At 37.4% G+C, this 26787-nt stretch overlaps 2 protein-coding genes and 1 long non-coding RNA gene across 4 annotated transcripts; 2 read left to right on the top strand and 1 right to left on the bottom strand.

The window, feature by feature from the left end:
- The first annotated feature begins 486 nt into the window (after positions 1-486).
- kncn (kinocilin) lies at positions 487-13520 on the top strand. The gene is made up of 5 exons (XM_048164753.1): positions 487-709; positions 5509-5577; positions 7893-7967; positions 11853-11952; positions 13097-13520. The coding sequence occupies exons 1-5, from the start codon at positions 562-564 to the stop codon at positions 13170-13172; spliced, it is 468 nt and encodes a 155-aa protein (XP_048020710.1). The 5' UTR covers positions 487-561; the 3' UTR covers positions 13173-13520.
- On the bottom strand, positions 6367-26676 carry LOC125251669. 2 transcript variants are annotated; one of them, XR_007181057.1, is made up of 6 exons: positions 26538-26676; positions 26106-26186; positions 25025-25115; positions 24697-24791; positions 24418-24467; positions 6367-9876 (listed from the first exon to the last, which is right to left on the bottom strand). It is a non-coding gene; the product is annotated as an uncharacterized LOC125251669 (long non-coding RNA). The 2 variants fall into 2 exon arrangements; XR_007181058.1 differs by lacking the exon at positions 24418-24467.
- tmem275a (transmembrane protein 275a) lies at positions 18646-24385 on the top strand. The gene is made up of 2 exons (XM_048164752.1): positions 18646-19867; positions 21390-24385. Exon 2 carries the CDS (start codon positions 21520-21522, stop codon positions 22162-22164), a length of 645 nt encoding a protein of 214 aa, XP_048020709.1. The 5' UTR covers positions 18646-19867; positions 21390-21519; the 3' UTR covers positions 22165-24385.
- Positions 26677-26787: the final 111 nt, after the last annotated feature.

Below are 26787 nucleotides of genomic sequence, written 5' to 3'. Positions count from 1 at the left end.
AATGTTTGACACTTTGGATTAGTTAAAAGTGAGGAAAAACATGTATTTCAGATGAACTAAATGGGTGAATAAAAAGTGTTTGCCTACAATTTGCTTTGTGCATGTTTATTCGGTTAGAATTAGAAGCAGAGATGAGATGTTCTGGGTCATGTTGTTATACCCCTCACTCGATTATGCATGGATGCAAGAATAGATTTTTAAGGATCAAGCTAACTATATTGTTCAGCACACTTAACTGAGTTCATTTACTTACATATTAATGGCCCTGTTGGCCATTCAGCGTAAACACTCAAGTATCATGAGTCTGTTAGGCCTGGCTTGGCCTTCCTACTCAAATGATTAGTCGCCTTCAATCAGACCCAAATTAGTTTGAAGGGAACAAGCATGAATCCGGCAGGGTAACAAGAGCCCAGTGTTTAAAGATGTATGAAGAGTCTTGAGGAGAACGTAGAGTCTCTGTTAACCCATTTCACTAACAGTGAAACTTCCATACAGTGATCTGCCTCCGTAAGCGCTTGTGGGACAGCCAGACGGGGCAGGTGGGGGGGTTCCACCTGCTGAATGAACGCGGTCAGTATTGGGGAGTACCATGGGCTGCGGGTGGGCTCGGCCCTGCTCAGTATTGTAGCAGGTTGTATCATCATTGGCGTGTCAAAGGACTGTGATGCAGATGCTGTAGGAGGCATTTTCCTCGGGGCAGGGGGGCTTGGTAAGTAGCAATACTCTCTGTCTGACTGGCCAAAACCACCATAGATATCAAAGGGGATACATCACCCCAATATTTAAATTAGTGGGTATCTGGTATGGATTTTTCAATGATTGATTCCATCATTGAATGCTGTACATTCATCTTGTCTTTAATACCAAAGACTATAGCATAACACAAGACGCGTCACTCGTATTGTTTTGAATGGGAGAAAGTGCAACGCACAATATGGCGGAATAAGTCCCGCCTTCTAAATAAGAGCCAATCGCCGATTGGTAAAGTCATCGTGTCACTGCAGCGGCCGTTAGAAGCTCAGGTTCCTATTGAAACAGTCAGACGCGTGCCTCCGAAATGAGGCACAAGAGACGCACACTTAGGATTGCGCATTAGCTTGATCTAGCCTGAAATTTATTTTTTATTTTTTTGTCAAGATTCGAGCCTTTAGAAACAAAATTTATGATCTGTTGTTGTCAGATTTCATTGGTGATTTCAAATATGAAATTTAATCGAAAGTTTGGCAAACAGCTTTGGAGAATTTGATGTTTCCCCATTCAAAGATATGAAGCTGCACTTTCATGGCGTTTCAAAGATGGCCTCTGAGTGAAATTACTTGTCTTAAAGGGACTTTGTTAATACACAGTAAATTCAAGTTCAAAAAAATAAAAATAAAATAAAAAAATAAAGGTTTATTCACCCTCATGTTGTTCCAAACATGTGCAACTTTTTTTCTTCTATGGAACACAAAAAGAGATATTTGTCAGAATGTCCAAGCTGCTCTTTCCCATACAATGAGAGTAAATGGTGACCATTTCTGTCAAGCAAGATTTTTAGAGAATAATGGCTTAAATTTTAGTCTGTTACACACAAAGTTATCTTATATGACTGGAAGATTCAAAATAAAACATTTTGTCAGGATTACATTTTGTTCGTGTTTGTTTTTGTTCCTGTCTTGCCAATTGACCTAGTTTCCAAGTATGTGTCAGTTTGATTCAGTTCACCTGCTGTTCATTAATTAACTCATTAGTTCCCTTTTTTGGTTGTGTATATATTCTCCCTGATTTGTTGAGTTGTTTGTCCGTTCTCATCTTTGGTAATGTTGGTGTTTAACGTTTATGGAAAGTGGTTGTGTTTGCTTTATCTCCTGTGTTTCTCCAGTGTGGATTTAATGAAGATTGTTTGTGTATGGATACTCCTTCATCATGCGCTTTTATCATAGCCACTCGTGACATATTGGAGTTATATGGAGTACTTTTTGTCAAGCTCTAAAAAGGACTTCTTCATCTTTCTTGATGCTTGACAATTCCCATCAACTGTATGAAAAAAAAAGCAGCTTGGACATTTTATTAAGCTTCACAGGTTTGGAATGAAATGAGGGTGTGTGAGTGCCAGAATTTTCATTTTTGGGTAAACTATCCTTTGAATTTGCTGCATGAATCTTCAGGGTTTTGCAGCTAGTGCTCTGCTGCTTCACTGAGTATTCCACAGTGCATGGCTCTTTTGCATATCATACATTTTTAACACTACATCTAATCTCTGCTCCATATCAGCGCACTTCCTTCTCACACTATTTCACACTATCCTTTGCTATTTGTCAACAATAAATAAATGAACCCATATTAAGAGGGATGTTGGAAATGGTTATATGTTTTCTAAGCAGTACAGGGGTGTACTGAAGTATCCTCCTGCAGTCTGTTAGAGGTTCGTCAAAAAAAAAAAAGAGGTTCATCCATCATTTAATCCGGGTCTGTAATCCAAGCCACCTGCTTACGATGGTGGGTATGTAATCTACACAGGACCCTGTCACAATAGAACTGCACAACACGCCAGCAGCCTTTGATCTATTGTTTACTGCTGGAGAAAAGTCAGCATTACCTGTATAGGCGCTTGAAGGTATGTTATGCATCATAGCTGATATATATATATATATATATATATATATATATATATATATATATATATATATATATATATATATATATATATATATATATATATATATATATATATATATATATATATATATATAATTTATATTTTTTTTAATTTATATTATAATTGCTTATTTACTATATACTATTGTAGAATTTATTATAGTTCACCCAAAAATGAAAATAATGTCATTTATTACTCACCCTCATGCTGTTCCACACCCGTAAGTTCATCTTTGGAACACAAATTAAGATATTTTTGTTGAAATCCGATGGCTCCGTGTGGCCTGCATAGCCAGCAATGACATTTCCTCTCTCAAGATCCATAAAAACATATTTAAATCAGTTCATGTGAGTACAGTGGTTCAATATTAATATTATGAAGCGACGAGAATATTTTTGGTGCGCCAAAAAAACAAAATAACGACTTATATAGTGATGGCCGATTTCAAAACACTGCTTCAGGAAGCTTCGGATCGTTATGAATCAGCGTGTCGAATCAGCGGTTCGGAGCGCCAAAGTCACGTGATTTCAGCAGGTTGGCGGTTTGACACGCGATCCGAATCATGATTCAACATGCTGATTCATGATGCTCCAAAACTTCATCTTAATTTGTGTTCCGAAGATGAACGAAGGTCTTACAGGTGTAGAACGACATGAGGGTGAGTAATTAATGACATTATTTTCATTTTTGGGAAACTAACCCTTTAATATTTCAGTTTTCATTTTGATTTTAGTTTATTAGTTTTTTAATATTTCTATTTCGTTTTTATTTTTATTTCATTTTTTGTTTTAGTAATTTTTGTACTTAAACTTAATTTACTTCAGTTAGTTGCCAACTTGCCAAGGATTTATAATAGTTATATTTTATTTCAGCTTTATTTCAGTAAACGAAATTACTTTTCAACAATTTTGAATATTTTTAGTTGTAGTTAATAACATATAAGTAACACTTTACAGTAAGATTTCATTTGTTAAGATTAGTTAACCTGACCTAACAATGCATTAGTTCATTTGAATTAATAATCAACATTTACTAATACATAATTAACATCAAAAGTTGTATCTGTTAATATTATTTAATGGACCTGAACATAACCTAACAATGAACAGTTGCATTTTTATCAACTAACATCAACAAAGATTAATAAATACTGTTACAAATGTATTGCTCATTGTTAATGCTAGTTAGTAAGTTAACTAAAGGGACCTAAAATATGTTACCAACATTTATTATATTCAGTATTCAGTTATTAAAGGGTTAGTTTACCCAAAAATAAAAATTCTGTCATTAATTAGCTACTCACCCTCATGTCATTCCAAACTCGTGAGATTTTCGTTCATCTTCAGAACACAAATTACGATATTTCTGATGAAATCCAAGAGGTGTCCATAAACTATTTAACCACCAGTTTCAAAGTCCAGAAAGGTACTAAAGGCATCATTAAAGCAGTCGAATTGACTACAGTGGTTCAACCTTAATTTTATGAAGTGGTGGTTAAATTGCTGTCTATCGAAAATAAACCTCTTGGATTTCATCAAAAATATCGTAATTTGTGTTCCGAAGATGAACGAAGGCCTTACAGGTGTGGAACGACATGTTGGGTAAGTATGACAGAATTTTCATTTTTTGGTGAACTAACCCTTTAATAACTGAATACTGAATATACTGGATATAATAAATGTTGGTAAAACTTTTCAGGTCCCTTTAGTTAACATACTAATTATGCCAGAAATTTCATTTTTGGGTGAACTAACCCTTTAAATGTAACTTCTTTAAATTCTTGTTTACTGAACTGTTGTATAAAAGCATCACACTCGCAATATTGCTGATGGTTTGAATATTCAAGCGTGTCAGCAACAGCCTTTAAACCATACAATCACAGCTTCACCTTCATTCGTGTCGAATCTAACCAGTTCTAAAGTCCTATTCTTGAAGCCGTCTCATTGCTGGCATGGCTGCACACATGGGCTTGGAGGTCTTTATTGGTGCGTGAACATCTCTCCTGTCAAACGGGACAGATCAATTGCAGCTCCACAATCTAAAGCATCAACCACCATGATGGATTCATAAGTCTGGGGTGAGTTAGGAGAAAAAGACTGAAGGAGATTAGAGGACAAAATGACAAAGAAGAGCAAGAAAGGGAAAATTGTGGGAGAGGGAGGAAACGCAAGCAATACACGTAGCGAAGAAGCCCTCAGCATGCTGCAATCATGCCTGCCAGTGGCCTCTCATAACAGAAATTGGCCAAAACACAAAGCCAGCAGAGGTGCCTTATCCTTTTCAAACAGGAATTGATTCACAGCTTGAATAGTAGGTGCATAATCAAAATCCAGCACAGCCCCTGCAGTCTCTCCATCAGCCTCAGACCTCAGAAAAACACAAGGAGACAGACAGGAGAGAAAGAATTCAACTGCACACCTTCATCATAGCTGTTTTGGGGAAGACATGTCAAATTAGAGGGAATGACTTTGAGTCTTAGAATAAATTTATCTTGAAACATTAGCAGAACCAAAAGCAACCCTTTTTGTGGCAATTGACCACTCACAAGTGCTCTGTTTCTTTCTGCTTGCCCATAAAAATGCATAAATTGTGGTTCATCGGTTTGCAGTGTAATGCAATATGCATGGGGGATGTCTTTAATGTGCCTAGCTCAGGAAGCCATTGAGCAGAGAGAAATCCAGTAATATTAGAGCTATACTCTGAAAAGACCGGTTGAAATGTTCCATGCTATACAGTGTCCATGCTGTCTGGTTGGTTAAGACAATTAAAAAAGACCCAGGGAGGGAACATGGAGGTCTTATCAGTAGGACATGAAGGATGATGACAACACGGAGTGAGCGATTCTGTTGTTCTCTCTGTGTGTTCTGCAGGTCTCCTCATTTCCATCTACCCGTTTATAAGAGCATGGCTCAACTTCCATCACATACTGCCCAACATAGGTGAGACTACACGATATTATATTATATTTCATTCAGAATTTAAAGGAATAGTTCACCCAGAAATAAAATTTCTGTCAATAAGTACTCACCCTCATGTCATCCCAAACCCGTAAGAACTTCGTTCATCTTCGGAACACAAATGAAGATATTTTTGATGAAATCCGAGGGTATCTGAACCACACATAGGCAGAAATGTCATTGCACCTTTTGAGGTCCAGAAAGGTACTAAAGACATCATTAAAATAGTCGACGTGACTACAGTGGTTCAACCTTATGAAGCGACGAAAATATAAAAAAATATCTTAATTTGTGTTCCGAAGATGAACGAAGGACTTATGGGTTTGCGAAGACATGAGGGTCAGTAATTAATGACAGAAATTTCATTTTTGGGTGAACTAACCCTTTAAGAATGTTTAGATTACTGAATTACAGTTTAGAGGAAATTCAGCAGGTAATTTATTTTTACAAATCAGGTCCATTTGTCCATTTATGTATTAAAACATAAATTATATATTCTGTTCAAAAGTTTGGGGTTGGTTCGCCGGCATTTATTTGATAAATAATACAATAAAAACAGTAATATTGTGAAATTTAAAATAATGTTTTTCTATTTTAATAATAAAGGTATTAATTAGCCTGCTATAAAAAAAATACTGACCCCAAACTTTTGAAATGTATGTACCTGTATATATACACATATATATGGATATCATATGTATGTATAATTTAGAATTGTCTGTCTATAAGGCCACACTGTAAACCTGAATAAGTTGGCAAAACTCAAAAATTGAGGCAATCGGTTACATTAAAAAATTTAAGAGATTTAAACATGTACGAAATTCAGTGCGTACATGTAACATCCCATTACCTACAAAAAAGTCTCTTGGAGCAAAGTCCTAAACGCAACAGGAAGTCAGCCATTTTGAATTTCCTGTGCGATTTTTGTGCAGTTTTGGCCATTTTCATGCCTCATACTTTACCGAACTCCTCCTACAGTTTTAATCCGATCATCTTCAAATTTGGTTTGTGTAATCAAAAGGCTTGTGCGATGCTAAATTGTGCTAAATTGCGAAGATCTTGAGTTTTCGTAAAAGGGCATGTCCATTTTTCTACAAATTTGATGTTTCGCCATGAAACAGGAAGTTGCTGTAACTAAGGCAAACAATGTCCGATCTGCCCCAAACTTCATACACTTGATAAAAGTCCTGTCCTGAACACATGTCCATGCACATATTCAGTTATAGTCATAACGCCACCTGCTGGCAACAGAAAGTGACATGTTTAACACTGTTATGGACTCCTAACAGCATATAAGCAGAACTGGCAGATTTTTATTTTATACTCATACATTTTAATTGTTATTAAATTGAAATATTTGAGTACATTAATTAATACATTAACTTAAAATTATCATGTGATCTCAACAAATATTTTTATTAGTGGAAACTTAGCTAGCTATAACAAGCTAATTCAGAAAATGCTAATTTGCTAGCATGTTAGCAATAGCATGGTATAACACTTGCTTAATGAGTACAGCAATATAAAACATTTAATATACCTGTTCTCAAACCAAGTTGCATTACCATGATGGTAACTATCCAAACTACTCATAAAAGTTAATTTGACTGAACAAATGTGTTTAATTTAAGTTTGTACTACTCAAACCAATTATCTATTTGAGTGTTAGGGTTTACAGTCTAATAAAACCTTCAAACAACAACTTATTAAACATCTGTAAACTAAAATTTCTCTTTCTAGCTATTATTATTACATGTTTTGCAGTTATATGAATATCCCTGTTATTTTTTATGCAATATTGCAGTATTTATTATAAATGATTTATCGGTACACATCATTATTTCTATCATGTGCCATCTTAATCTTTAATCAAAGAACCGTCCCTTTCCTCTTCCAGTGGCATTCTTGAGTGAGGGCGGGACAACCTGTCACTCAAATGAGATCACAGCAATAGCAAACCACAACCATCCAATCAATTCCTGATGAACAAAATCAAGTCCCGCCGCACATTTTTTCATTTTTGAGAAGCTGTTTCACTTGGATATACATCACAATAGGAAAGAAAAGACCATCACAACATCTGTTTCATGCCTTTAAATTCAAATGCATCCTGTTTGCTACCTCAACTTAAAAATTCTTCTCAATTCAATTCTGAATGGCGCACAACTGTGGTGCCTATTTAAATGCTGTATAAAATTTCACTAAAGAGGCGATCTCGATTATGTTGTGTAACATGAGATTTATTTGCTTTTGTGATGAGACCAAGTGTAGACTAATATGACATCTAATTTTCTCAGGCAACTTCAGAGTGCACCCAATGGCTACAAATTTAAATCCGGCCCCTGAACAGCCGGCCACACTCACACGAGAGGGTAAGTGGCTTTTCTATGTAACATGGATACGCACACACAAACCCGTTCAGACACATCTCTCCATTTTTCAGTCTGACAATTGAAGACTGATTTCATATGACACCATTTTAGAGTGACTATATTTTCTCAGGGTCAATGTACAGCTGTCCACTGCTTCTCATTTACACTCTCTCTGGCCTGCTGGATCTAAGGCTTGAGGCTGTGACAAAGTCCTGAGCTGTGTTCCAAGCTAATATAGAGCCTTTCATGTGAAATGGTATTTTTGATTTAATGGGTAATAACTAAAACTATGTTTCCAATCAAGACTCATTCTAATTGTCTTGTTTGATAATTGCTGCAATTCTTGTTGAACTTAACAGAAACAGCAATGTCAGTGTCCCTAATGGAAACACAACCACAGAAATAGGAGGGAGAGCGAGGAACAACTTAATGCTTTTTGACTTTCTCAGTTTGTGTAAATCTATAGGGTTCAGAGTATTTCTTTTTTTTTAAATCTTCAAATATACGAACCTACAAACATGTAAAGTGTTAAAAATATATTGTCAGTATGTCCCAATATAAAACAAAGTGGTGGATCCTGGCCTTTAGAATTCTAGGTGCGGCCCCAATATCGTTCATCCACGGCAGTTTCAAAAGATTGTGCCTAATCACTCATCCCGCTCGATGAAAATTAATGATGTTCCAGCAGGTAACTGTTTCCGAGCAGCTTCCTGTGCTATGCCAATCCCACTTCAGTCTGTACATGAGTCACCTGCATGAGGCTGACAACACAGGTCAAGTTAATTAAGTTACTAAAATCATCAAATAAACACAATCAGATTTACCCTTTGACTTTACTGAAATTTTCACTTGAATCACCTATTTGAACTCCTCAAAGTCTCTGATTACAAGATTCATAGACTTTGACCACTTAAACAGTCATGATTGTTATAATACAGTCCATCAAAATATATACATACACTATAGTATAATGGTATAGTAATGGTATAATGGATAGGAATTACCTGTGTGGGCCAGCAAAGGTCCAGGATTGTCTTTTAGTCCACTTCTCAAAGAGAGGCCTCAGCAAAACTTTAAGATTACTTAAAATGCTTTAAAATACGAACAACATTAAAATAATCTAAAACAACTATATATCAAGATATACTCCCTTTCTTTTCTGGGCTCTCACAGTCTTGGAAATCCTGGATATCAGAAAGCCTAATTTTCAAGTATGATTTATAGACCTGGAAAAGTAATGTAAATGAATAAAAACCTAAACCCACATGGGCATTTTTAAATATTTTTATGAATATACATTTTACTAGTAATTCCAAGCTCTAAAATATTTTATCAGGGAGAAATTGCCATCACTCCCTCACTCCCTTGCCATCACTCACTCCACAGAAACACGTTTTTTTTGTAATTTAATGACAAGATAATATATAGCATTATAAATGTTTTTTACAAATTAAAATATGAAAAACTTTATGAATTTGCAATGTTGATAACTGTGGAAATGCGGCATCACATTCAGTAAAAAGGGTCCATAATCAAACAGCGCTGGTGATCTCTATGTAGAAGGAATTAGTGAACAAGCAACATTATTTAACAGTACTTGGCAACATGGCTTTGTTCTGAAAACTGATATGGGCACTTTTAGTTATGAAATGACTGCAGTCGTGTCATGGGCTACCAGGAAACCGTGTTCATTTAATCAGAAAGCTCACTCTTTGCCCTGCTGTGGAAATTACATTGACACGTGTCAATCCCAGCCAAGCCAAGCAGCCCAGCGTCCCTCATGCAGCTACTGTGTGTCCTTGTTGCCTCCTCACTGGCCATTTCCTGCTTCAGTCCGCACATCTGTTTCTGCCCCATACACAATGCACAGTCGTTATGAGATTTGTGCTCAGATGAGTAGATTGATAATCTGGAAAAAAAAAAACTCTAATTTGATATGATGCCTCATTTCCTTCAGTTGATTTTCTTGGGTTTTTTGCAGAGAAGATATATTTATGTTATCAGACTGTTAGGCTTTATATGAATTCAAGGTATTCTTTAAATCTGTGTGCATGTGGCTTGGCAGCAAAAGGCTATAAAAAGTATGATTATGCACTAAATTTTCACGGCCTCTATTATGCCCTCAGAGCACAAAGCAGTCATGCACTGAATCATGTAAACAGGCAACAGGGATCTGTTAAGCGAATGAACCGCAGACTTTCTAACGTCTTTGCACAATCTCTTGTCTAGGCCTCCATTGTCGCTGTAGCTTGCATGCGTTCCATTCTGTTCTGTTTATGCAGTTTTTCTTTGGTTTCCACCTTGTGGATAAACTAATTACTGCAACAAAAATTAAATGTGCATGTGCGACCTGCGCATACAAGTACACGCGGTTACAAAAATCCAGCAGTGCACATAGAGTACGTGCGTACTGTTCTGATGACAAAATTTGCATCATGCGCATTGTACGCTGACCCTCGCGTACTCGTAAAAGGTGAATATTATGATTAATAATAATATTATTATAAATCATAATATTTTGTTTTATTATTAAATTATAAAATTTAAACAAATGAAAGGGATAGTTTCATTTCTGTTCATTTCAAGATCTGTCATCATTTACTCAACCTCAAGTTGTTACAAACCTGTATGAATTAAAGAAGATATTTTGAAGAATATACCAAACAGTTGATGGACCCTATTGATTTCCATTTTATGGAAAAAAATACTATGGAAGTCAATGGGGTTCATTAACTATTTGGATATCGACATTCTTCAAAATTACTTCCTTTGTGTTCAGCAGAAGAAAACAAATATATACAATTTTGAAACATGGGGGCAAGTAAATGACAATTTTCATTTTTGGGTGAACTATCCCTTTAGTTGCAAATATAAATAGCAATAATACTTCACTATTGCAATAATACTATTGTACTGTAACAAAACATGATTTAATGATAATAAAATTTATGGCTGTATTAATATTTTTACTTTAAAGGGATAGTTCACCCAAAAATGTAAATTTGATGTTTATCTGCTTACCCCCAGCGCATCCAAGATGTAGGTGTCTTTGTTTCTTCAGTAGAACACAAATGATGATTTTTAACTGCAACCGCTGCCGTCTGTCAGTGGTATAATGCAAGTCAGCGGGAACTTGGACTATAAGAGTAAATAAAACACGACAGACAAATCCAAATTAAACCCTGCGGCTCGTACACCACTATGTCCAACGGCATTCATCACTCGATTCGTTTGGTCTGATCGCACTCTTGACAGCGGCAGTGATGTCTCGCGCATATACTTCAATGAGAGCGAGACATCACTGCCGTTGTCAGAGCGCGATCAGACCAAACGAATCGAGTGATGAATGCCGTTGGACATAGTGGTGTATTAGAGGTAAAAAATGATATAAATACTGTTCAGTTTCTCGCACAAACCGATCGTTTCTTGTCTTAGGACATCAATGTATCGTCACGAGCTGCAGGGTTTAATTTGGACTTGTCTAAGCAAGTTTTATCTACTCTTATTGTAGAAGTTCCCATCCACTAGCATTATTTGACTGACAAATGGCAACGGTTGGAGTTAAAAATCATCATTTGTGTTCTAGTGAAGAAACAAAGACACCTACATCTTGGATGCTCTGGGGGTAAGCAGATAAACATCAAATTTTCATTTTTGGGTGAACTATCCCTTTAAATGTTAAGATCTTATTTTGGCGGGAAAACCTCTGGGAGACCTTGAAGCTTCTCTTTTGTTGACAACATTTTTTATGTCTCATTTCAAATTTGGGAAGATGATTGATGCAGGTATACGCAATTCACGTGGGTCATACTTCAGGTCGGAAAATACTGAAACCCGTGTAAATATGGCAAAAACACATGCCTGCTTTCTCTGTCTCATTATTAGGGACTCAAAGCCAACTTAATGTAGAACGTTCGAAGAGCCGGATGGGGACATTTGTGGAGACAGCAGCTCCTACAGCAGCCGAAGGCTCACAGGATGATGGGTAAGACGTTTACAGTCTAAATATATTATAAAACAACACTAATGTTTTAGAGCAGCACAAGAGCTTGAGAAAGCTAAATGTTAAAGGGATAGTTCACCCAAAAATGAAAAATCATTTACTCACCCTCAAGTAGTTCCAAACCTGTATGAACGTCTTTGTTCTGCTCAACAGAAAGGAAGATATTTGGAAGAACGTCAGTAATATATATTGTACTAAACGGAGGGCGAGATCTGTTTGTTTACTGACATTCTTTCAAATATCTTCCTTTGTGTTCAGCAGAACAAACAAATTCATACAGGTTTGGAACAACCTGAGGGTGAGTAAATGATGACAGAATTTTCATTTTTGGGTGAACTTTCCCTTTAAGAAATGAATTCATCTATACAGCTTTTGACCTGCATAAATCATTTTGTCATTGACATATTCATAACTTTACATTAGTGAGGTATACCAGATACAAATTAAACTGACGCACATGCGTCTGCATACTCCCCTCATTACATTTGTGACACAGTGAATTCCCTCTCTCAATATGGCAGTCTCTCTCTAGGGCCCGAAATTAATTTGATTCTTCTAGCAGGCAGTGGTGCCAAACAGCACACATCTTTGTGGCTCACTGGAGGAACAGAGTGATTGGGATTTCCACTTGCTTTGAGAGAGGCTTTTTGCTCCCTTCTGAGCTCCCACATTATATACTATGCCAGGAGCCAATCACTTCCAGGACATTATTTTGATTGACCCTCTTTGTGAAATGATTTTACGGTCATATAAGTACTACAGAGCAGCGAGATTCTATTTTCTGCAAATCTTTCACCTGTTGGCTTCGAAGTTTAATGTGCATCTGGACATAGATTTGAGCCCGAAAGTCTTTTCTGATCGAATACACCCTCTTCAAAAATGGAAAAAGGAAGGTGTCGACCGCTTCCCATTATAAGCTTATTGGTCTCAAACCAACAAAAAAGTTGCTGTGGATGTGGTTGTCATGGTGACTTACACCACTGCCTTCACTCATAATGACATTTATGTTGCATGAGGACCCTACTTGGCGCTGCCTATTCAACTTGGAGAAATACACATACACTCTTATGCTGTATTAACACGCACATACATTCAGACATTTTAAGCATTGTATTTTTTCTCCTAGGCCTTCTGCAGACATTCCAGATATCTTGGGCAGGCGAAAGTTTAAGTCGCCATCTTCTGATCAAGACCCTTCATAATGGCTGGATCCGAATGGAGTCTCATTAAAGAGCAAACAGTATTCATTACACAATAACCAAGGCTGATCTCTGCTTACATCTCATTACTGTATCCTATCTTATTTCATTCATTCATAAAAGGTGTCTGCTCTAATACTAAATAATGTTTGATAAAAGCAATGAGCAAGCTGAAAATAACCAATTGAAGGTCAAGAAAAAACATGTGCTTAAAGTGATAGTTCACCCATAAAAATGAAACTTCTGTCATCATTTTTTCACCCTCTTGTTGATCAAAACCTGTATCAACCTGTAGATACTTTGAAGAATGTTTCAGCTGGTTTTGCCCATACAATGAAAGTCAATAGCTGCGTCCGAAATCGCGTACTGTTGTGTAGGTACTACATTTGAATTTAAATTCATTTCACGGCCGTTGAAAAAGTACATTTTATATAGTACGAATATGTGTAGTATGAATGAATTCAGACCTACTACATCTGCCATGTTGTTACTGTCACATGACCTACCAGAGTCAGTTACCAGAGAAGTCCCTTCAACTCCATTCACAAATCCTCTCCTGTGGCCTCAAGGGATAGTAAAGTGTCCATCGTATGGGCACTTCAGAATCTTACCAGAAGTAGTAAGTCATCCGGGTACTTTTTGCCTACTGTTTTTCGAATACTATGAATTCGGACATACTACTCTGTTCGCATACTGTTTTTTGCGTACTACAGTGCCCTCCACAATTATTGGCACCCTTAGTAATTATGAGTAATGGCGGCTGTGAAAATAAATCTGCATTGTTTATCTTTTTGATCTTTCATTCAAAAAATTCACAAAATTATAAACTTTCATCGAAGTAAAACAATTGAAAGTGGGGGGAAACTCACATTATGAAATAAATGTTTTTCTCCAAAACACGTTGGCCACAATTATTGGCACCCTTTTATTCAAAACATTTTGCAACCTCATTTTGCCAAGATAACAGCTCTGAGTCGTCTTCTATAATGCCTGATGAGTTTGGAGAACACCTGACAAGAGATGATTTTTTATCTGTTGGTATTTGATAGAATCCATGATACCATGAATCTGAAAAAGATGTCCAGGACCTCCAGCAGAAAGATAGGCCCACAACATTAAAGATCCAGCAGTATATTTAACAGTGGACATGGGGTACTTTTTATCCATGTGTGCACCAAACCCATCTGGTGAGTTTGCTGCCAAAAAGTTATTGTCTGATGTGTCTGACAACTGAATATGCTGGAGATTGTTTCTGGATGAGAGCAGAGGATTTTTCTTGAAACCCTCCCAAACAACGTGGGGATGTAGGTGCTGTTTGATCATTTTTTGCTGCACATCAGAACTATATTCTTTGGTTATTCTCATTGTGATGAATGATTAAGGGAATTTGGCTTTTGTGTTTCCTCATGTTTATACTCCTGTGGAACAGGAAGTCATGGCTGGACAATTTCATGCTCCTAGTCACCCTGGTGTGCTAAAAAATGTAAATATGAATGGGAATATACTTCAGAGATATTTTACTCATAACAATTTCTGGTCCCATTTTATATTAAGTGGCCTTAACTACTATGTACTTACATCAAAAAATAATTACAATGTACTTATTGTGTTCATATTGAATTGCAAAACACTTTTGCTGCTATTGAGGTGGGATACAGGTAAGGTTAGGGACAGGTTTGGTGGTATGGGTAGTTTAAGGGTAGGGGTAAGGGTTAAGGGATGGGTCAACAGTGTAATTATAAATGTAATTACAGAAATTAATTACAGATGTAATTACATGCAGGAGTTTTTAAAATATAAGTACAATGTAAAGACATGTATTTACACAATAAGTACATTGTATCAAATGATTAATTTAAATGTAAGTACATAGTAGTTAAGGCCACTTAATATAAAGTGGGACCGAATTTCTAGGGGTGCCAATAACTGTGGCCAACATGTATTGGAGAAAAACATTTATTTCATAATGTGAGTTTCCCCCACTTTCAATTGTTTTTCTTTGATGAAAGGTTATAATTTTGTGAATTTTTTGAATGAAAGATCAAAATGATAAACGATGCAGATTTATTTTCACAGCCGCCTTTGCTCATATTTACTAAGAGTGCCAATAATTGTGGAGGGCACTGTATATAGTAGAGAAGTATTCGATTTCAGATGCAGCTAATGTGTTTTCAGTATATAACAGAAGCAAGCTAGTAAGAGTTGTGTGAGTAAACCTCACTCCCCTGGCCTCAAGAGGCGCTCTAGCGACTGAGGTCTTTGCCGTCCTTAGCGCGCCCGCCTCCCATGCATACCGAAGATGCCGTTCGAATCCCGCTCAGAACAGGTAAGGTAGGACCGGTTACATTTGGCTCTGTGACCTGGATGGGAGTGAAGTTTAAGGGGGTGAGTGTAATGAAAGCAAGCTAGTAAGAGCTGTGCATGTAAACCTCACTCCACTGGCCTCAAGAGGTGCCCTTGCTACTGATGCTATAGGCCGTAGTCTTTGGCATCCTTGTTTGCATGCCCGCCTCCCATGCCGGAGATGCCATTTGAATCCCACTCTGAGCGGGTTGAGTAGGCCCAGTTACAAGAACAAGAATCATTTATTCATCATTTATTCACCCTCATGACATTCCAAACCTGTATTACTTTCTTTCCTCAACAGAACGATTAAACCCATTCTTCTACTGTATGGAACAAAGAGCACTGAAACACTTTTGTGTTCCACAGAAGAAAGACTGTCATACAGGTTTGGACCCAGATGATGAGTAAATGACTGAAGATTTTTCACACCATGGGTTCATGGTGGTTTATATTTGAAGTTATCTATTAGTTTTGAATTGAGTTCTGAATTCCTCATAGCACACGTACATCTCAGAGACAACGATTTTGATGTGCATGTTTTCATTTGTGAGATTTTTTTGAGCGTTTGCTCATCTGAAATCGGATGTAAAATGTTTCCAGTCACATGTTAAATAGACATTTAGAAAACGTTTATGATATGTTTATGATTAAGAATACATGTAAAACTTTTTTTAAAGATGCTTATCAAATGTTTGATGCTTGACCCTCATGTCATTCCAAATCATTAAGACCTTCGTTCAACTTTGGAACACAAATTAAGATTTTTTTTTTATGAAATCCATGAGCCTTCTGGCCTTCGATAGACTGGAACACAATTACCACATTCAAGGCCCAGAAAGGTAGTAAAGACATTGTTAAAAAATGTCCATGTGGTTCAACCTTAAAGGGTCATGAAACCCCGCTGTTTTACCCTGGTCGTTCAAACCTCTGAGTTTCAAAAAGTCTGTGAAAATGGGCGTGTAAAGCTCTGGAAAAGTGGGAGTGTAGAGGGGGGGGAAGAGGGGAGAGAACAACCAATGAAGCACAGACATACAACACACTCATTATACAGAATAATGAATATTAATATATGAGCACGGAGAGAATGACAACAAACTCCCAAGCACAAGGGAGAAATGCGAAAGAATATTTAATAGGGCTAATAATAGGCTACTTTGATTACGTTTACGAGCACTGCAGTCTCAAAATCAGTCTATTAGAATAATCGTGTCGTCGCGTTCAGATAGGCTACACCACTGTATCAGTGTCCAGTTTGCACATATAATTCATTTGAAGAAGACTTGATGAAATATGTGTGCATAACTACACTGTGCTGGTTAATGTTTGGTGCAGGAGAATGTGTAAAAAATGAAAACTTTATACATGGATACTTTATTCTGTACGAGCTATGTGCCACGTGGCTAGTGTTATTAAACTCATCGCGGAGCTCCGCGCTGAAACCGAGCATGTGCGCGCTCCGCCTGTATATCATAAAAACAATCGTATTTTTCATGTGTTCGTATTCAAACTCCAGTTCTGACCGCATCGCTAGCAAAATACAAACAACACATGTGCTGTGCTGAGGGAAACAGCCTACGGCTCGCATGTTTGAACGCAGCTAGAGCAGGCAGAGGTGAATGAGCCGCACTTTTTTACAATTACAGCAAAACAATCCACATGCACACAAACCTCTGATCTGGTCGCTTCGCAGGAAAACACATTGTGTTGTGGCACTGAGGAAACGAACACCAACGATATGTCTCTGAATGACAACAGACCGAGGCGAGAGAAGTGATACTTCCTCATGCATAATACTGCAGTTATAATCGTATGCATACTACAGTGCAGTGATTGGATTGAATGAGCTTTATGTCATGAATATATATGTCGAGAATCTATGTCAGCATGTTCAAAAGTACACGATGACGTCAAATTTTGTGACGTTGCTCCGACTCAGCTTTTCAAACAGGAAGACAGAAATCACTCTGAAAAATGCAAAAATAACTATTTTTCACTTATGAATAACATTAATGAGTACCTTTAGTGTTTTCAATGATGTGCAGCCTATACATATCTGTTTACATCTCCAAAAAAGTGTTTTGGGGTTTCATGACCCTTTAATGTTATGAAGTGATGAGAATACTTTTTGTGTGCAAAAAAACAACAAAAATAACAACTTTTGTTGAATAAAGTCATTATTTTTGTTTGTTTTTTGTATTCTCATCACTTCATAACATTAAGGTTGAACCACTGCAGTTACATGGACTGTTTTAACAATGTCTTTATTACCTTGAAAGTGGTAATTGTTTTGCAGTCTATCGGAGGCCAGAAGGCTCATGGATTTCATCAAAAATAACTTGTAAATATTCATCAAAAATGACAGTATTTTCATTTTTGGGTGAAATAACCCATTAAAGAGTCAGTAGGATGCAGTTAAGAGATCACTTAAGAGAACACAGATTCTTTCCAGATGAAACGGACATCCGGATTTAACAGACATCTTGGAGATATATGTGTGCTATCTGGGATTGCACAAACTGAAAGGTTTTTTGCTGGAGAATAAAGTGAATAAAATGAAGAAAACTCAATTATTACTTCAAAAAATTACATTAAAATGTCTTAATTCCAACTGTTATCATATCAACACACACAACGCCCATTTCCTGATTTATCTTCTCTCTGACATACTTACTATAGCTTAATCGTAGTCCTTTCGCAGCACTATAAATGACTCAGACGCTCACGTACTGAGTGAGCACGTAACGTGCATGGCACAGAATCATTGTCCATCCCACGCAGACCATCAGTGACACACTAAGGCTGAATATGCAGTATCTGTCCTTGCATGGCGACAACGAAGAGGGACACTGCCTGCTGTTGCTAAGAGCTCTGACGTACACTAATGACTGAATTATACACCATTGTACTGGTGTCTCGCACAACAGCGCTAGAGAGAAGTTTCACATGACTAGGAAAAAAATAACTTCATGATGATCTGAAGAAACAGTACAGCTTATTCAAAAGGCAGTAAATGATAACTACAGAAAGCGAATCACCACAAATTTGAAACGATTCATATAAAAAGAGAAGTGAACTGTGTGACCATTACAGTGCTCATGGTGATATTGTGAACTGCACATGGCCAGCACTATCTAAAATACACTAAAGGATATTGGGTTTTCATGCTGCGCTATTTTGTATAGATGACCTTACACAAATGTACCATGGTAACCATAGCTGGGAGATAAAGTATATGATGACAATTCAGGCATCAATTGTAAGTCTCATGTTCATAGTGCCCGTAATATGATTGGTTGTATATAAGGCTCCTTTAACAAAGTAAGGTTGACCTTCACATAACATTTACCATGGTAACCATCCCACATGAATTTATTATTATTTAACAGAAGTAAGAATAAACCAGGCCTAACTATTGTATTTTGCTGGAAATTATTATAAATGATGATACATTTTGGGGGAAATACCAGAGACTATATATGGCAACCAACCATTTATGCCTAAATATACTATATATTCTGCTTGTTTATAAAATAAAACCACTATAATCAACAAAACAAAATGACAAACATTGTATTTTGTCAGAAATTATGATACCTTTTTGTAAAAAGAGATACAAGAGACAATCTTTAAATGTTTCTTTGCAAATAGACCATTTACAGCATAATTTACAGCAAAATACAATAGTTAGGCTTTTTAATACATTTATTTATTGTTACAACAGTAAAGTTACAATAAATAAATGTGGGATCTCCTTCAAACAATGCAAAAATATTTTAAATGTTATTTTCCTTTTATATTGTAGCCTATTGCAGTACTTTAATAGCCTAAGTAGTAGGTCTATGGAAATTTTGGCAGTAATATTTGGTAAAGGTTTAACAGTGTTGGATTTTTAGAGTGGTAGTTTGGCCTACTATCATAAAGGGATGTGGGAGCTGATGATGAGAGGGTCCCTCCTCCCTACACACTCATTGAACACATGCACACATGCCCACCCGCTCATTCACACTGGACTGATCAACACACGGGCTTCTGTGAAACCTGTTACTGCCAACAAGAAAGGAAAATATTACAATACTTAATGCTTATCTTTTCTTTTTGTACAAAAAAATCGTTTACCGAGAGAAATCTTGTTACTCAGCATCTGCTGAGACTCGAATCCAGCGCGTGGAGCGCGCCTGACGTGTACTGAGTGACAGGAGTATTGATCTTAATATGAGTCGGGCAGCGGAACCCGCGTGAAAGACGCCGTATTTTTTGGGGGGGGACGGCGTTTTCGACCGTCAGCTTTCGTACGTATACCCGGAGAAATCCATCATCAAGCCTGTGTAATTCTTCTGGACATCGACTAAGCGGTAAGACGTTTTCCTGTTCAAGAACAGACGCTGATAATATTTCTAAATCAACGCATGTCTTCAAACAGCATGAAAAGCATTTGTTTAAACGGTCATCTTTAACCACATTTAATCGTCTCATGTGTTTATCACATCCGGTAGGGGTGAAACCAGCTTTGAGGATGCTCACTGCTCCTATTAGTACCTACGCATTTTACAGATTCATTTCACACAGTTGATGAGACAATGTGATTTAAACGGGTATTGTGTGAAATGATTAGCTTCCTAAGTCTTCAGAAAGTAAAATGTGACCTTGGTTTTGTGAAAAGCTCAAGTAGGCTACAGCATGCATATAAGAGCAAATGGGACTGTGAAAATATCCTTTTTCAATGTCATGACTTGAGTAATGAGCCATTCACTGTCAAAATATTAGTAATTTAAACTATGTAATAAGCTACAGTAAATGTGAAATGCAGTAAAATCTGTTAATTGGATATCTGTATATTGTAACAAAAAATTAACAAAAACTTAATTTCAAAATTATGAATTACTTTATAATTTACCTGAAACCTACCACCCCAAACTACACATTCTACTGTTTAAAGGTTTGAGGAGGGGGGTGTAGCAAGTTTTTTTTTTTTTTTAAAGAAATCTTTTATGTTGACCAAGATCAGCATCATTACTTCAGTCTTTAGTGTCACATGATCCTTAAAAAATCACTCTAATATGCTGATTTGATACTCAAGAAACATTTCATATTATCAATGCTGAAAACAGTTGCTACTTAATATTATTTTAGGATTCTTTGATGAAAAGAAAGCACAAAAGAACAGCATTCATTTGAAATCGAGTTTTTTGTAACAATGTAAAAGTCTTTACTGTCACTTTTTGAATATAAAAGTATATATTCATTTCTTTAAAAAAACCTTACTGACCCCAAACTTTTGAACAGTATTACACACGCACACACACACAAAACAATGCATACTTTTATAATAAAATATTGTTTTATATGTATATGTTTATATATATATATATATATATATATATATATATATATATATATATATATATATATATACATTACTAGTAAAAAGAATAACTCATCTTATAATTAAATTTAGAAATGGGGCATTCCCAGATTTCCCTGTGAAGCAATCACATTTGTTCAGATTTTGTTTTTTCTTATCTTATTGGCAGTTATGCACATTGGAGCGTTTATGTTGCACTTTATGTCATTCAGTTAATTGTTTATTATTTTAGTGTCATATGTGGTGTTTGATGGTGTTTTGTCTTTATGTGCCATCTTTGTTTTTATTGACCACAGTTGCTGGAGAAGTTAACTTTGATGAAATTTAAGTCATCATGTGGCCTTCCAGTGAACCATCTGTGTTATTGCCTATAATTTAAATACATTCTACAATAACAAACAGATTCTAATAGCTCAATAAATGGCATCTCATCATGCTTATTACAGTAAAGTTCTGACAACACTTGCAGTTTTATTATAAATTATGTCACTCACTCTATTTCTGCCCTACAGGTAGCATCCCTGATGTGTGAAGCAAGCACTCATTAAGAAGCAATGCTCTTTTCCTACAATTCGCTGATAAGGACATGGCAGGTCTGAGTGGGGTTGTGGCAGCAACGCTGTAACCGTGACCCTCGTCAATATGGTTTGCAGCGAACAGAGTTCTGGCACATCAGTGCCCAAAAAGGAAACGCAGACCCGCAAGAAGCGGAAATCCCGCCCTCAGGGTCTGCCTTCTCCTGCCCTTTGCTGCGCATGCGGATTGTGCATCATGTTGGCGGGCATCAACATCACCTTAGTGGGCGCCTTCGCCTTCAGCACGCTTGTGCCCTCTAGCAATCCCCCGATCATCATCGGACCGATACTCCTACTGGTGGCATTCTCCTTCTTCGGGGCTTGTTGCATCTGCAGCCGCTTGCCTCCACCTCAAAGCTCTCGTCGCTCCAAAGGAGGTGGCGGTTTGGGCTTTATGGGTCGGGGCGGAGGAGGGTTGGGTGGAGGGGCAGCGTTTGAGATTGAAACCAGCGAGCACACAATGCAGGACACCACAGCCGTGCAGCTCAGCCCCACCAACTCCCCCTGCTCCTCTCACGCCTCCAGCCCCGAAAGAGAGGCTCCCGCCACTGCCACGAACGCCACCGTCCCCGCCCCGGAGTACGTCCCTCCACGAGCCTGCAAGCTCTTCACTATGGAGGCCAACGGACCCAGCTCAGCAGCCTTTTCTGCTTCTACAGGGGGTGGAGGGGCGGTCCGGCTCACTTTGCCCTCAGACTGCGCCGCCACTTAAGGCTGCCAGTTTAGGTCGCTCTCTGGAGAAGGGCTAGTATTACGTTATGTAAATAGTTTTTCAGAAGGGAAGACAAGCACTTTGCGTGAAGAATTCATTTGATTAGCACAGCTGGCTTGTGCCACGAGGTGCATTAACAATTGAAACGTTCGCATAAATCCAGCAGGTTGCTTTTCACAGTCTGCGAGGCCCATGCCATGTGTTCCTAATAAAAATGACAGAGGTATGTGAGAAGCATGTGAAGAGCTTTTGTGTTATCTCATGCTCCCGTATCCAAAAAGAGAGAGCCTTGAAAGGTGAATCACTGTGGCGTGCTTCACATATTCATACTGTGCCACTGTTACTCAGAGCATTCACAGTTACTGCGCTCAAAAGAGACAGAATCAGCTGTTGTGTAAAGATGGCTTTGGAAACGAGCCTAAGAAACAGAACGGAGAAAGACATTACACTGCGCACTGTCATATGTCAGTGCACAGACCAAAAAACACAGATGTTGTATATTTTCTCTTAAATATTTTCTTGTTGTCATTTTAAACATTAAAATACATTCGGCCCTTTTTTCGATGACTCTCTGTGGCCGAACACTTTGGATTTTGTCTTTATCGGACGCTTAAATAAGCCGTGACACTGTGCGAGAGCGCTGATGTTTTTTTCATGTGACTTAGAAAACGAGGTTGCTAAGGTGCCATAGTTCAAGTTCAAATTGGACAGATAGTTTGAGTTCAGTGATGGGCGGAATAAAACCTTTAACGCAATTATAGTGCGATTCACTTGAGGCTGTGTGGTGAAAATGCATATTTGTTGACAAAACGTGCATATAAGCGTATCGGCGCATTCGCGTTTTTCAGCTGTACTCGTACTGTTGTTGCATTTTGCTTGTTCTTGAGAGATGTGACATTATTTAAGGAACAACAGCCCATTTTTCGCAAAAAAAAAAAAACCTAGCTGCAAGCCTTCAGTCTTTATTTTACACTGTGGTTTATAATGCTGCCAAGTAAAACGATATATCTTTCCCTTATGATTGCCAAAGGCTGTTTTCTCCGCCTAGTATCCCTCTTCTGTTGTCAATACTTGTCTTACATCAACAGCACAATAACATTTGAGTATACTGCCTACATCTACTCACAGTATTCCTCCCCAAAATGTCCTTTTTTCTTATCTTGCTGTCTCTGGGCCCCCTGATTATCCTTTGCCCTTTGAAAGCAAGAGCCAGAATTGTTCTCAAACATGCCCTCTATCACTGACCCGCACTAATGGTTCAAGCCAAACAGCGAAATAATTTCCCTCATGTTGATTCTACCAGAGAGGTCAGCTAAAAGCAGCCGAAAAAGCAAAGGACATTATCCAGTTATAACTTTTTAAGAATGAAAATGATCTAATACAATTTGTAAAAGATTTTAGATTTTCTCTTATCATATTCATCAGTTCCAACCAGATGAAAGGGCTGATTTTTGATGTAATAATTCTGTGCTTAGTGTTTCTTTTCATTTTCTGAGTGCCATTGCATCTGTTAATATGTACTTTTAACTGTGTAATATAGTGATGTATATTTATTAGAAGTCATATGGGTCAGTATGTGATGAATGCTGAAGAAAGGGCAAAAATGAACAGCATGCTTACAAACAGTGCACTGTTGCCACGGGGAAAAAAGTTCTTAATGAATTCAAGAGAAACATTAAAACCCATTGATTTGCTTGTTTGTCACAGGCTCCACGTGAGAAGTTTTAAGGAAAGAAGAGGAGTTGGATAGGGAGCCGTGGAAACATGGGCACGTTTATATAACATTAGACTCGACAAACTACGTCCACCTTTGTTTGTAAGCTGCTATTTGCCATCTACACATCTGCTGTAGTCTGAATGAATTGAATGCTGCCTTAATAATGACAGTGATCTCAGGATCAAACCAGTGAGGGCTACTCAAATGTCCAATGAGAACATTTGGTGATGTGGTATTACTGTACTTATAAAGATGTTGTGTTGTTCATTACTTTCTACCATGTGTGTTTTTAAAAAGGTATTTAAATGGAGGGAAGTGCAATGAGATGCAGGTTTAAAAGTTTTGATAATGCCGATTTATTAGCGTTATTGTTATTAATCTGGCAATAGGCCACATTGAGTAAAATGATGGATGGAGAGTTGTTTTAAGTGTTGTTGGCACTGGAAATTGAATTGTGTCTTTTGTAAGTTGTACACATCTTAATTATACACTGTTTAACTCCCACTTGCATAATTCAATTAGAATTGTGTCCGCACCTGTTTTGACTACATTTTCTGAACACTTCTCTTTGTTCTTTTGAGTAAATCTGTGAAAAAATTTACATTAGGTAATGAAAAAACAACTCTTGGCATGCCAGAATATACATTAAAAGCAAGATTCTTAAATGCTGTTTGACATTTTGTCATTTCAAGCAATAAGAAACTGCGATTTGATGTAATGTGTGGCTACAATGGTTGCGAGGCTTCACTGGACTGACATGATTTATGAATAGCTCTCTCAAACAAGAGGTTCACTTACTCTTCTCATATGCTTACCTGTTAAGAAAATAGTATGTGAAGTAGCAAGGTCATAGCTGAAGCTGTTATGAACTGGGATGTTCACTTTCTAGTCACAAAACCAAATTCAGCCACTGGAATAAAATAAAAATCATGAACATATTGAGGATTTCACAAGGTTAAGTGTGATTTCGTACAATGTGATTCGTACAGAAACTTTCAGAAAAAAGTAAGCAAGAAGTTAGTGGGGTATGAAAATGTACAAAGGAGATTGTACCAATTCATATGAATTAGCCACCAATTCACCAAAACAAATAATAGTTAGTGTGTTTGCTTTATAAAAGGTTCTCACAATAGATATACTTACCATCTTTAAAGTCACCATGAAATCAAAATGAACGGTCCCACAACTTCAATGTCACCATCACTAAGCTTCCGACAACTCTTTCAGTTTTTATCTAAAAACATTTTCCCAGAACATTTGAGTTAGAATAGTTTATAAGAGCACAATTATAAGCATAATGAGGCCTGTAAAAGCAGACTGAATTTACCTGTTCTGCATGATGACGTTTAATAGAGAAGAAAAGACTACTGCAACTTTGTTTCAAGCGGACTTTAAAGAGTTAGTTCACCCAAAAATGAAAATTCTGTAATTTATTACTTACCCTCATGCCGTTCCACACCCGTAAGACCTTCGTTAATCTTTGGAACGCAAATGAAGATATTTTTGTTGAAATCCGATGGCTCAGTGAGGCCTGCATAGCCAGCAATGACATTTCCTCTCTCAAGATCCATAAAGGTACTAAAAACATATTTAAATCAGTTCATGTGAGTACAGTGGTTCAATATTAATATTAATTTAATTATGAATCAGCGTGTTGAATCATGATTCGGATCGCGTGTCAAACCGCCAAACTGCTGAAATCACGTGACTTTGGCGCTCCGAACAGCTGATTCGATTCACTGATTCATTTGTGCTCCGAAGCTTCCTGAAGCAGTGTTTTGAAATCGGCCATCACTATATAAGTCGTTATTTTGTTTTTTTGGCGCACCAAAAATATTCTCATCGCTTTATAATAATAATATTGAACCACTGTACTCACATGAACCGATTTAAATATGTTTTTAGTACCTCTATGGATTTTGAGAGAGGAAATGTCATTGCTCCCTATGCAGGCCTCACTGAGCCATCGGATTTCAACAAAAATATCTTAATTTGTGTTCTGAAGATCAACAAAGGTCTTAGGGGTGTGGAACAGCGTGAGGGTGAGTAAAAAATGACTTTCATTTTTGGGTGAACTAACCCTTTAAAGAGTACCACCAGCCTGCAGATGAATATCCCAGTATATCAGGGGTGTTCTATCCTCCTTCTGGAGGGTCAATGTCCTGCAGAGTTATTATAAATCAGAGTTATTAAACACACCTGGACCAGCTAATCAATGTCTTACCAGGCATACTAGAAACTTCCAGGCAAGTTGGAGCTAGGGCCGCTGCAAGTCACAGGCCCTCCAGGACCGAATTTGGACAACCTGGTAGTATAAGGAGACGGGCTTGTTGACACTGAGAAGTTGTAGCAATGGCTATATCTCAGGTCCAATTACACAAATCTATGTTACGGTTTCAAACACCTCATTCAAAACCCTCTTAAATTAGAGTAATTTTTGTGTTGGATGAACAACAGAACAAAACCACACTGCCATTCAGACGAGTCAACTACATATGAAAAACTATAATCAAATATTATAACAAGTTTATAAACAAGTTTTTTTTTGTTTCATTCCCTTTGTTTGTCCAAACCACGTCAACATGTTTTCAATCTTGCTACATTTGAGGACAACACTTGAGTCATGCGGAGAAATCGACTTTAAAAATACACCTACCTTGACAAATATTCACTATTCTGCTGATAACAATATGTCATGTTTCTGCAGAAGCTCATTGCTCTTATGGTTGCTCGTGAAGCTGTTCGTATTGTGAAAATTCATTTCAGCTCATATCAGTGGAATGTTTCAATTAGTCCACCCCTGAGAGAGATTTTTTTAAGTGTGTGCCTAATAATCACTTTATAAGACGTGACCGTGTTCTCCAGTGGATTTCACTGGCAGACAGCGCCCCCAGCCGGTCTTTGAT

Source organism: Megalobrama amblycephala, linkage group LG17, assembly GCF_018812025.1.
Source record: "Megalobrama amblycephala isolate DHTTF-2021 linkage group LG17, ASM1881202v1, whole genome shotgun sequence".
Lineage (NCBI taxonomy): Eukaryota > Metazoa > Chordata > Actinopteri > Cypriniformes > Xenocyprididae > Megalobrama > Megalobrama amblycephala.
This window is presented reverse-complemented; position numbering and strand designations above follow the sequence as displayed.

What these genes read in the sequence shown, in the direction of transcription:
- kncn (XM_048164753.1), top strand. Translation starts at nt 562, where the DNA reads ATGAACGCGGTCAGTATTGGGGAGTACCATGGGCTGCGGGTGGGCTCG. An exon ending in CCTCGGGGCAGGGGGGCTTG is followed by an intron (nt 710 to 5,508) that starts GTAAGTAGCAAT and finishes TGTGTTCTGCAG; the next exon opens with GTCTCCTCATTTCCATCTAC. An exon ending in TCACATACTGCCCAACATAG is followed by an intron (nt 5,578 to 7,892) that starts GTGAGACTACAC and finishes TAATTTTCTCAG; the next exon opens with GCAACTTCAGAGTGCACCCA.
- tmem275a (XM_048164752.1), top strand. Translation starts at nt 21,520, where the DNA reads ATGGTTTGCAGCGAACAGAGTTCTGGCACATCAGTGCCCAAAAAGGAA.